Source organism: Panthera onca, chromosome X (assembly GCF_046562875.1).
Source record: "Panthera onca isolate mPanOnc1 chromosome X, mPanOnc1 haplotype 2, whole genome shotgun sequence".
NCBI classification, from domain to species: Eukaryota; Metazoa; Chordata; class Mammalia; order Carnivora; family Felidae; genus Panthera; species Panthera onca.
This window is the reverse complement of record NC_138357.1, coordinates 98,313,618-98,326,410: the sequence shown is the minus strand read 5'-3', so window position 1 is coordinate 98,326,410 and position 12,793 is coordinate 98,313,618. Positions and strand designations below refer to the sequence as shown.

Below are 12,793 nucleotides of genomic sequence, written 5' to 3'. Positions count from 1 at the left end.
TTTAAATGTTCATCACATCTAAAAAATACCTTTTGGGAACATCTAGACTGACCAAACAACTGGGTACCATAGCCCGGTCAAGTTTGGACAAGTTGACAAAATTAATCATCATAGATACAGATGAACATAGTATTGTTTTATTAGTTTCTGTTTGATGATGGTGATAAGATATGATTCAGAATGACATTTTTTTTAGATCATGAAATATTTTAGAAGGATCCACAAATTCCTTATAATCAATATTTAATACAGGTCATAATATCCAGTTAATAAAATTAAGAACTTAAGACTGTCATTTAAATAAGGAATTCATTAATAGAATGTATTCTCAGAATTACTGTTCTTGATGGTTCCATATATTTGTTAATTGTTACCCTTGTTTCTGCCATTCTCTGGACTCTACAATTCCCCATAATGTGCCTGTTACAAAACTGAGCCCTGTTACTGCTGAAGTGTTATCTAGTAGCCTTTCAAATTCAGCAAACATCATTGTTAGGTGCTGTGAGGATCTCGTGAGTACACAAGGTATCATTTAAAGAAATAATATGGCAAGTTAAAAGTTGAATGACCACTTTAATGTACATGTTATGCCTTTTCAGTTAAATGGAAGGTTCTGGATTTTTGTATCTGCAGTGACTCACATGGTACTTCATAACCAGCTGAAGTCCATTTCTGCTTGAATGCGAAGTAAAAGAAACTTTGGGGTTAGATATACCTGATTTCTTCAAAACGGATCTTAGCTTCTAGCTAGCTTTGTGATCTTGAGAAAAATACTCTATAAGCACTAGGTTTCCTTATTTGTAGAATGAAGAGACTAATATATCTCATAAAGATTAAATGTATGGAAAAGTCCTGTAAAGACTGGCAAAGAGTAGATGCCAAAAGAAGTAGATAACAATTTGATTATGAAAATTTGCTAATTCTGTTTGGACTTCTTTTTTCCCTGAAAATGTCCTCAGAGTAATAACAGCCTATCATGCATTACAGCGTATCATGCATCCAGCCAGCCATCCCCATTTTCAATCACTTGCTTCCTGCTTACTTCCCTGTCTTTTTCCTTCCCTCCTTTCTTCCCTGCACTCTTCCCTTCTCCCTTCCACTCCTTCCTTCCTTCCTTCCTTCCTGATTTTTCATTTATGAATAGTCATCATTTGGGATCTGCATAGAGTATATTTCAGATTAAAGAATAGTACTGGTTTGTAGAAATCTTGCCATAGGTGTATATTCTTGTGAGTGTCGGTCATTTCCAAATAATGATTTTTTATATAACTCTACCACTGGTTGTAACAGGGAGTGTTATAAACAAGTTCAGGATTAATTTAAATTCACTTAATTTTGGTATGAATATATATGTGTATATCTACAGTGGAAAATAGTACTGCACTTTCATTAGGGTTAGAGATCATTGATATCACCATATTTAATCTTGTTATTAGCCTGTATTGATTTAAAAATCTCAGATTATAATTTATTAAGCATTCAAGTTATACTTCCATGAATATTTAGCAGATTCATTTGACCAAGCTCTTTTTTTTTTAAGTGTATTTATTTATTTTGAGAGAAAGTATGAGTGGGGGAAGGGCAGAGAGAGAAGGAGAGACAGACTCCCAAGCAGGCTGTATGCTCAGTGCAGAGCCCAATGCAGGGCTCCATCTCAAGACCGTGAGATTAGGACCTGAGCCTAAATCCAAAGTCAGATACTCAATTGACTAAGCCACCGAGCCACCCTACCAAGCTTTTTTTTTTTTTTTTTTTTTTTTTAATTTTTTTATTAACACTGGTAAGACTGGGTCCTGCCTCAGTACTAGAGAGAAGCTGAGTAAATAATCAGAGAAGAGAGAGGAAATACTTCTGCACATTTCAGGATTCTAAATAAACCTTCTCTAGTTTTTTTGAACAGGCATCATACAATGGTAGTTATATTATCTGTATTCCAGTTATAGGTTTGATTAAGCACATGGTAAGGCACTGAGTGTGTCTGGAAAGCACAGTCCATGGCCCTTTTCCTTGTATTTCTCCATCTGAAGCAGGGCCGAATGGGTTGGGCTTCTCCTTTGAGGCTGCCATGGAAATGTAGTGATGATGCTTAATTTGTCAAAAGAGAAGTGGGTTTATAATATTATGAACTGGAAGGATGGTTATGCTGACACTTGTTGGAATTCTTATTTTTATAGGGAAGATTTTAATTTTTCATTTTCTTTGGGTTCCTCATAATACCTGTTAAATTTTTCAAAGTACAAAACACAAAGACATGTATTCTAAATATGTTTTTGAGTAAAACCATTAACCTTTAAGTACTTTTTTAAAAATGAGATTTCATTTTTTTTAAATGTTTGTTTATTAGGGAGATGGCAGTTTCTAGGCTGAGGAAGGCCACATAGTAAGGAATGGTAGTATAGGAAACTAGAAGGATTATTGCTCCTTGAAGGCATTGTCACCCTGCACAGGCAGCCCTGGAATACCTATCTATGGACTTCTGACTGAGTAAGATAAATAAGCCCCTATTTACCTAACCCTCTATAGCAGGTCTTTTGTTACTTACAGACAAATATAATCCTTTTTTCTTGCTTTTAATAATTTGTTGTCAAGTTAGGTCACATACAGTGTAGTCTTGGCTTCAGGAGTAGATTTCTGTGATTCATTACTGATATACAACATCCAGTGCTTATCCCAAAAGATGCCTCCTCAAAGCCCATTACCCATTTTTCCTACTCCCCCAACCCCCCACCCCCATCAACCTTCAGTTTATTTTCTGTATTTAAGAGTGTCTTATGGTTTGCCTCTGTGTTCATAACTAATTTTTCCTTCCCTTCCCCTAGGGTCTTCTGTTAAGTTTCTCAAATTCCACATATGAGTGAAAACATGGTATCTGTCTTTCTCTGACTGACTCCCTTAGCATAATACATTCCAGTTCTATCTACGTAATTGCAAATGGCAAGATTTCATTCTTTTTCATTGCCAAGTAGTATTCCATTATGTATATATACACCACATTTTCTTAATCCATTCATCAGTTGATAAACATTTGGGTTCTTTTCATAATTTGGCTATTGTTGATAGTGCTGCTATAAACATTGGGGTACTTGTACCCCTTCGAAAAAGCATCCCTGTATCCTTTGGATAGAATCCTAGTAGTGCTATTGCTGGGTCATAGGGTAATTCTATTTTTAATTTTTTGAGGAACCTGTACACTGTTTTCTAGAGTGGCTGCACCAGTAGCTGCACTATTCCCACCAATAGTGAAGAGGGTTCCCCTTTCTCCGCATCCTTGCCAACTTCTGTTGTTTCCTGAGTTGTTAATTTTAGCCACTGACAGGTGTGAGGTGGTATCTCATTGTGGTATTGATTTGTATTTCCCTTATGATGAATGACGTAAAGCATTGTTTCATATGTCTGTTGGCCATCTGGATGTCTTCCTTGGAGAAGACTCCATTCATGTCTTCTGCCCATTTCTTCACTGGATTATTTGTTTTTTGGGTGTTGAGTTTGGTAAGTTCCTTATAGATTTTGGATACTAGCCCTTTATCCAATATGCTATTTGCAAGTATCTTCTGCCATTCCATCAGTTGCCTTTTAGTTTTATTGATTGTTTCCTTTGCTGTACAGAAGGTTTTATCTTGATGAGGACCCAATACTTCATCTTTGCTTTTATTTCCCTTGCCGTCGGAGATGTGTCAAGTAGGAAGTTACTATGGCCGAGGTCAAAGAGGCTGTTGCCTGTTATCTCCTCTAGGATTTTGATGGTTTCCTGTCTCACATTTTTTAAAATATAATTTATTGTCAAATTGGCTTCCATACAACACACAGTGCTCATCCTAACAAATGCCCTCCTCCATGCCCATCACCCACTTTCCCCTCCCTCTCACCCCCCCATCAACCCTCAGTTCTCTGTATTTAAGAGTTTCTTATGGTTTGCCTCCCTCCCTCCCTCTCCGTAACTTTTTTTTTTAAATTTTTTTAATGTTTATTCACTTTTTGATAGAGACAGAGCTCAAGTTGAGGAGGGGCAGAGAGAGAGGGAGACACAGAATCCAAAGCTAGCTCCAGGCTCTGAACTGTCAGCACAGAGCCCGACGCGGGGCTCGAATTCATGGACCATGAGATCATGACCTGAGCCAAAGCCAAATGCTCAACCAACTGAGCCACCCAGGCACCCCTCTGTAACTTTTTTTCCCCCTTTCCCTCCCCCATGGTCTTCTTTTAAGTTTCTCAAGATCCATATATGAGTGAAAACATATATCTGTTTTTCTCTGACTGACTTCTTTCACTTAGCATAATACCCTCCAGTTCTATCCACATTGCTGCAAATGGCCAGATTTCATTCTTTCTCATTGCCAAGTAGTATCCCATTGTATGTATAAACCACATCTTCTTTATCCATTCATTAATTGATGGACATTTAGTCTCTTTCCATAATTTGGCTCTTATTGAAAGTGCTGCTATAAACATTGGGGTACATGTACCCTTATGCATCAACACTCCTGTATCCCTTGGGTAAATTCCTAGCAGTGCTATTCCTGGGTCGTAGAGTAATTCTATTTTTAATTTTTTGAGGAACCCCCATACTGTTTTCCAGAGTAGCTGCACCAGTTTGCATTCCCACCAATAGTGCAAGAGGGTTCCCATTTCTCTATATCCTTTCTAGCATCTATAGTCTCCTTATTTGTTCATTTTAGCCACTCAGATATACATGAGGTGGTATCTCAGTGTGGCTTTGATTTGTATTTCCCTGATGAGGAGTGACGTTGAGCATCGTTTCATGTGTCTGTTGGCCATCTGGATGTCTTCTTTGGAAAAGTGTATTCATGTCTTCTGCCCATTTTTTCACTGGGTTATTTGTTTTTCGGGTGTGGAGTTTGGTGAGTTCTTTATAGATTTTGGATACTAGCCCTTTGTCCGATATGTCATTTGCAAATATCTTGTCCCATTCCATTGGTTGCCTTTTATTTTTTTTTTCAATATAAGAAATTTGTCAAATTGGTTTCCAACGTTGGTTGCCTTTTAGTTTTGTTGATTGTTTCCTTTGTAGTGCAGAAGCTTCTTATCTTGATGAGGTCCCAATAGTTCATTTTTGCTTTTAATTCCCTTGCCTTTGGAGATGTGTTGAGTAAGAAATTGCTGTGGCTGAGGTCAAAGAGGTTTTTTCCTGCTTTCTCCTCTAGGGTTTTGATGGTTTCCTGTCTCACATTCGGGTCTTTCATACATTTTGAGTTTATTTTTGTCTTTGTTGTAAGAAAGTGGTATAATTTCGTTCTTCTGCATGTTGCTGTCCAATTCTCCCAGCACCATTTGTTAGAGAGACTGTCTTTTTTCCATTGGATGATCTTTCCTGCTTTGTCAAAGATTAGTTGGCCATACATTTGTGGGTCCAATTCTGGGGTCTCTATTCTACTCCATTGGTCTGTGTGTCTTTTTTTATGCCAATACAATGAATACTTTCTTGATGCTTACAGCTTTGTAGTAGAGGCTAAAGTCTGGAACTGTGATGCCTCCTGCTTTGGTTTTCTTTTTCAATATTACTATGGCTATTTGGGGTCTTTTGTGGTTCCATTCACATTTTAGGACTGTTTGTTTTAGCTCTGTGAAGAATGCTGAGGCTAATTTGATTGGGATTGCATTGTATGAGTAGATTGCTTTGGGTAGTATCGATATTTTAACAACATTTCTTCTTCTAATCCATGGGATGTTTATCCATTTGTGTCTTCAATTTCTTTCATAAGCTTTGTGTAGTTTTCAGCATATAGATCTTTTACTTCTATGGTTAGGTTTATTCCTAGATATTTTATGGTTCCTGATACAATTGTAAATAGAATTGATTTCTTGATATCTTTTTCTGTTGCTTTATTATTGGTGTATAGAAATGCAACCAATTTCTGTACATTGATTTTATATGCTGCAACTTCGCTGAATTCACGTATCAGTTCTTGCACTTTTTTGGTGGAATCTTTCAGGTTTTTCATGTACAGTATTACGTCATCTACAAAAAGTGAGAGTTTGACTTCTTTTTTGCCAATTTGGATGCTTTTATTTCATTCTGTTGTCTCATTGCTGAGACTAGGACTTCTAACACTGTGTTAAACAACAGTGGTGAGAGTGGACATTCCCCGCATGTTCCTGATCTCAGGGGGAAAGCTCTTAGTTTTTCCCCATGGAGGATGATATTAGCTGTGGGACTTTGATATATGGCTTTTATGATATTAAAGTATGTACCTTCTATGCCTACTTTCTTGACGGTTTTTATCAAGGATGTTGTACTTTGTCAAATGCTTATTCTGCATCTATTGACAGGATCATTTGGTTTTTATCTGTTCTTCCATTAACGTGATGTATCACATTGATTTGTGAATTATGAACCAGTCCTGCAGCCCAGGAATGAAGTCCCCTTGTTCATGGTGAATAATTCTTTTAATATACTGTTGAATTTGATTTGCTAGTATCTTGTTGAGAATTTTTGCATCCATGTTCATTGGGGTTATTGGCATATAATTCTTATTTTTCATGGGGTCTTTATCTGGTTTGGGAATCAATGTAATGTTGGCTTCATAGAATGAGTCTGGAAGCTTTCCTTCTGTTTCTATTTTTTGTATCAGCTTGAGAAGAATAGCTATTAACTATGCTTTCAATATCTGGTAAAACTGCCCTGTGAAGCCATGTAGCCCAGGACTCTTATTTGTTGGGAGATTTTTGATAACCAGTTTAATTTCTTCACTGGTTATGGGTCTGTTCAAATTTTCTCCATTTTGTTGGCATATAATTTCTCATAGTATTCTCTAATAGTTTGTGTTTCTGTGGTGTTGGTTGTGAGATCTCCTCTTTCATTTGTGATTTTATATATTTGGGTCCTCTTTCTTTTCTTTTTGAGACGTCTGGTTAGGGGTTTATCAATTTTGTTTGTTCTTTCCAAAAACCGACTCTTAGATTTATTGATCTGTTCTTTTTCCTTGGACTGTATATTGTTTATTTCTGCTCTAATCTTTATTATTTCTCTAATATTTATTATTTTTCTTCTTCAGCTGGCTTTGGGCTTTCTTTGCTGCAGTGTTTCTTGTTTCTTTTGCTGTTAGGATAGGTTCTGTGTTTGGGACCTTTCTTGCTTCTTTAGATAGGCCTGGATTGCAATGTATTTTCCTCTTACGACTGCCTTTGCTGCATCCCAAAGGGTTTTGGATGGTCATGTTTTCATTTTCATTTGCTTTCATGTATTTTTAAATTTCTTTTTTAATTTCCTGGTTGGCCCATTCATTCTTTAGTAGGATGTTCTTTAACCTCCATGTATTTGGAGGCTTTTAAAATTTTTTCTTGTGGTTGATTTCAAGTTTCATAGTGTTGTGATTTGAAAATATGCACAGTATGATCTCAGTCCTTTTATATTTGTTGAGGGCTGTTTTGTGACCCCAGTATGTGATCTTTTTTGAGGAATGTGTACATTTGAGAAGAATGTGTATTCTGCTGATTTTGGATGAAAAGTTCTAAATATATCTGTTAAGTTCATCTGGCCCAATGTGTCATTCACAGCCATTGTTTCCTTACTGATTTTCTGTTGCTTTTGAATGAAAATTTCTAAATATATCTGTTAAGTCCATCTGGTCCAATGTGTCATTCATAGCTATTGTTTCCTTACTGATTATCTGCCTAGATGCTCTGTCCATTGTTGTAAGTGGAGCATTAAAGTCCTCTACAATCACAGTATTGTTATCTGTATGTTCATTTATGTTTGTGATTAATTTATTTATATATTTGGGTGTGTTTCCATGTTGGGGGTGTAAACTTTTACAGTTGTTAGCTCTTCTTGATGGTTAGGCCCCCTAATTATGATACAATGTCCTTCTTCATATCTTATTATTGTCTCTATTTTTAAATCTAGTTTGTGTGATATAAGTATGGCTACTCGGCTTTCTTTTGACATGCAGTAGCATGATAGATGGTTTTCCATCCCCTCACTTTCAATCTGCAGGTGTCCTTGTATCTAAAATTAGTCTCTTGCAGGCAGCATACAGGTGGATCTTTTTTTTTTTTTTTTTTTTAAATCCGTTCTGATACCTTATGTCTTTTGATTGGGGGATTTAGTAGTCCATTTACCTTCAGAGTGATTATTGTAAGTTATGGATTTGGTGTCCTGGTGTTATCTGTAGGTTTCATGTTTGGTGATGTCTCTGGTCTTTTGTAGTCTTTGCTGCTTTCCACTCACAGAGTCCCCCTTAGGACCTCCTGCAGGGCTGGCTTAGTGGTCATGAACTCCTTTAGTTTTTGTCTAGGAAAGTCTTTATCTCTCCTTCTATTCCAAATGACAGCTTTGCTGGATACACGATTCTTGGCTGCATATATTTCTATTCAGCACATTGAGTATCTCCTGCCACTCCCTTCTGACTTCCTAAGTTTCAGTGGACAGGTATCTTATGACCCTTATGTGTCTACCCTTATAGATTAAGGCCTGTTTTTCCATAGCTGCTTTCAGAATTCTCTTTATCCTTGTATTTTGTAAGTTTCACTCAGATATGTCATGGTGTTGGCATGTTTTTGTTGATTTTGAAAGGAGTTCTCAGTGCCTCCTGGACTTGGATGTCTGTGTCCTTCCTTATATTAAGGAAGTTCTCTGCTATAATTTGTTCAAATAAACCTTCTTCCCCTTTCTGTCTTCTTTTGGAATGCCTCTGATAAGGATATTATTTGATTTCATTTCATTGAACCACTTAGGTCTCTAATTCTTCCCTCATAGTCTAGTAATTTCTTTTCTCTCCTTTTCTCGGCTTCATCATTTTCCATTATTTTATTGTCTATTTCACCTATTCTCTGTTCTGCTTCTCTCATCCTTGCTGTCACTGCATCTAGTTTAGTTTGCATCTCATTTACAGCATTTTTAAATTCATCATGACTATTTCTTAGGTCCTTGATCTCTGCAGCAATAGATTCTCTGCTATCTTCTATGTTTTTTTCAAGCTCAGCTATTAGTCTTAGGACTGTTATTCTATTTTAATGTTCACATATATTGTTTATATCTCTTTTGAGCCATTCTCCAGCTGTCATTTCTTCCTTGAATTTCTTTTGAGGAGAATTACTCCATTTCATTATTTTGGCTGGTTTTATGTGTTTTAGTAGCTTGTTCTGACTCCTGTACCTGTGAATACTACTATATTAAAATGCAGTCATACTGTCTAGAGCCTGGCATGTCCAAAAGTGTTTTTGATGTGTGTTGCATGCTATCCATTGTTGCATCTTTGGTTGCTTTTTCTCACTGCTTGTTGTGGTGGATTTGACTTTCCACCAGGTGTTCTTTGATTTTTTCATTGAAGTAACCCTGGAAAAAAGGAATAAGTGGGCAGGGGAAGAAGTCTTATCCCATACAAAGAGAGAAATGACAGGGGTCGAAAAAAATACCAGGCAGAGAATCAAAGAAAGTATAAGCCTTAATCTAGAGAGAGAGGAAAATAAAGAAGAAAAACGTACAGAAAAGGTATAAAAAAATTGAGTAAAAATGCCTGATGAAGCAAACAACCAGAAAAGAGAATGAAAAAAAAATATATGTATACACACACACACACACACACACACACACAGACACAAAATAAGAATTGATCAAAAATCAAATCAGGATCTCTGGGCCTGATTCCAGTGGAAAGAGGTTTAAGAAATGGGGGGTGGTAGAGGGAAAAAGAAGAAAAAAGAGAAGTAAAAGAAGAGAAAAAAATAATAAAAGAATTAAAAAAGAAACAGACTAATATACAAAACATCAGGACAGTTGTCTCTTGGTGCCTGGGGGCTGTTCTGGTCTGGAGCAGAGGCCATCTGGTTTGGTTGGGGTCAGTCCTGCTCTGGTAGATAAGTAGTTACCCAGCACAGAGTGGCAGGGTTTGGTATAAGTGGGTTCTGTCCCCACTGAGGGCCACTGTGATGTTCTCTGAATCCCAGCCATGTTGGTGATGGGGCAGAAAATGGTAACACCCCAACTCTCTTCCCCAGATAGGGTGTCTTAAACCATGCTGTTCAGGCAGCCCTCACATAATAGTGCTGGCGGGCAGCTTGTCCTGCTCCACAGTCTCCTGTGCCTCCTAGGTGCTCTGCTCGGATTCAAACCTGATGTCTTAAAGGATCCTGCACCACAAAACCCAATTCTGGAATAGCGCCAGTCTGCCCAGTCGACAAAGAGCCTCTGGTTGGCGCCTGCAGGGTGTTTTGTCCTTGGAGGGGCAATAAACCCTCTTCCTACAGTACTCGAGGGAGGGGACTGCTCTTGCCCAGTGTGTCCCTGAGATCACTACAGCTCCCAGGGGCTGGCTCCCCTCCCCTCCCAGGCACATGCAAACAGCTGGCTCTGGTCCAGAGAAAGTTGCGTACCCCTGAAAACCCCTATCTTCACTTGTAAGGTTGTTTGCAAAGTAGAAACTGTCGCTCTCTATATTTTTGGTTCCCCAGACTATGGTCTGGAGATGTTTTTCTCTTGTCCAAATACAATCCCACACGTCTCCAGCCTCTCCTCACTTCCTTTTGTCTCTCCACAGAAGGGGTCCCCTCCCCTCCGTACCTATGCCATCCGTTCTCCGTTTTATCTCTTCCACTTTGCAAACACGCGCTTCTGTCCCACTAAGCTGTCTCTTTCCACCTGTGGGGATCCTTCTGCCCCTCAGCAGATTGATTTCCTGGGTGTTCCAGATGACCTGACTTCAATTCAACTGTGTTGGAGGGATGAGGGGGAAATAATGATCCCCCTACTTTTCCACCAGCTTGATTCCTCCCAGACAAATATAATCCTGATGGACGCCACTAGACTGTTAGTTTTTCCCTGAGCAGTTTCTTTTCTCTTTATAAATTATGGTGCCTACCATAGTATTGGCACTCAGAAGTATTAACAATAACATCTGGCACTGGGTGTTTTCGTGGCATCACACACTATGGTAATTGCTTTACATGTCTTATTATCTCTCTTCTTGACCACTGCAAAACTAAGAGGTACGCACTATGTTTTTAAGTTTATGGAAACTGCCATCGCATGAAAATGTACCTAACCCTAAGGCAAAATATATATGTGACACTCACTCATCATTCTGTTTAATGTTCCATGCATTTGAATTTTCCTTTGGAGGAAGAACTTGTAAGTCATTCTTTCCATCAAATATTATTTTCTTACTCCAAAGGAAATGATGAATTTAAACAGATAAAGCAGCCCACACCAAATGTGCCTAATATCTCCTGGGTTCTCAATACATTTGAATTATAGAAATGTGTTAATTACTGTTAGCAATATCAGAAGTTCTATCTCTAGGACTGTGAACACATAAAAACAAAAAAGTCTCTGGTAATTGTAATTTTTTACTCTGAAAACTGAATGAGTGATGTTAATAAGTATTTCAGAGTGTTGGGAAACATGAAGGAGAAATTTTGCTAAATACTGGCATACTTTTTGTCAAATATTTTGATCTGCTTAATAAAATTGGAAAATAAGGTATGCATGTTAGCTTTTAATCAAATTCTCTAGGTCTGTACTCATTTGATAATCTCTCATATAGTATTTCCCTATATTTTGAATTTAATTTAAATAATTTGTTATATAATGTCATTACATTTTTATGCCAGCTCTTATTTTGGATATTAAAATAAATACAATTAAAATATGGTCCATATCTGTTCTTTCTAAATCCTCTGTAGGCACTGTTGAACCATATTCCTCCTTGCAATGTGAAGTAACTTGGCAGCCAGGTTTCAGTTCTCCGGAAAGGGGAGAATTTGTTCTTCACGTCAATGAAGGAAACACAATGACCCTAAAATGTGTTGCACAAGTAATGATTTCCATTGGATATGATTTTTATTTGGAAGACTCTAAATTGGTTGGGCATATATATGTGTGTATAGTTAGGTATATATATATTAGTAAAACTGATTTTCCTTGCAGTATTTTTTTAACTGAATTACCCATCCTCTTGGTACCACTTCTCTACCATAAATGAAGACTTTGCTAAAAAATGGTATTGTGTTACCTAGAATTAACTCAGAAATCCAAGACTTTGGTGCCAATGGTACTAGATTGTTATTAGAGCCTTTATAAACGTAAAATAGCATGAGAGCCACTTAACAATTACTTCATTAAAAGAAAAGAAAAATAGAAAAAATTGTGTTTTTGTCCTACTATAATGCCTTGTTAGAATTCTAGTAGTAATTAATAACTCAGTGTGAAATGGATCATGTAATTTACATATTAAGGAGATATGGAAATTCTTATTTTTATAGAACATACTGCTTATAATAAAAATGAGTAAAGTTAAAACTGCAGTATGTTGATTTTAACATTCTGTGGTAGAGCCCAGAAGGCCTTAAGTTCATGCCTTGTCATCACCAAGAATCCACTTTACTTGTGTACTAAATTTTCTTTCCAATATTGGTAGTAATTTAACAAGTCAATGCTGTTTTATTACATCTCGTCTCTATCTCCAGGCCATGATCATGCTCTTAAATATTTTAGCTATGAAGGAGCTCATAGCCTTAAGAGATAAGAGATTCATCCACTTTAATGATGGCATCAATCAGTACAGTCTTTCCTCTGCTCTAGGCTTGAAATCAGCAGGACCTTACTTTTTTCCCTATGTTTAAGTTACTTACTGTTCTTTAAAAAACTTTCTATTGAAGTATATAGTATACACACAGTATATATTATACATACAGAAAAGTATATTATGATTTCCATATTGTTCAGTCTTTACAGACTGATGGCACCTTTGTAACTCACACCCAGATCAACCAGATCAAGAAATAGCATATGACTAATATTCCACAAGAACCATCCTTCCCTCCCCAATTTACAGTT

The 12,793-nt window shown here is 37.1% G+C and overlaps 1 protein-coding gene across 1 annotated transcript in view; it reads left to right on the top strand.

Moving 5' to 3' along the window:
- The window catches only part of CFAP47 (cilia and flagella associated protein 47), a 544,336-nt gene that overhangs the window by 57,754 nt on the left and 473,789 nt on the right, over positions 1-12,793 (top strand). The window contains exon 16 of the mRNA XM_081794138.1: positions 11,641-11,771. Within this exon, the coding sequence (XP_081650264.1) occupies positions 11,641-11,771 (131 nt within the window). The remainder of the gene's footprint in view (positions 1-11,640; positions 11,772-12,793) is intronic.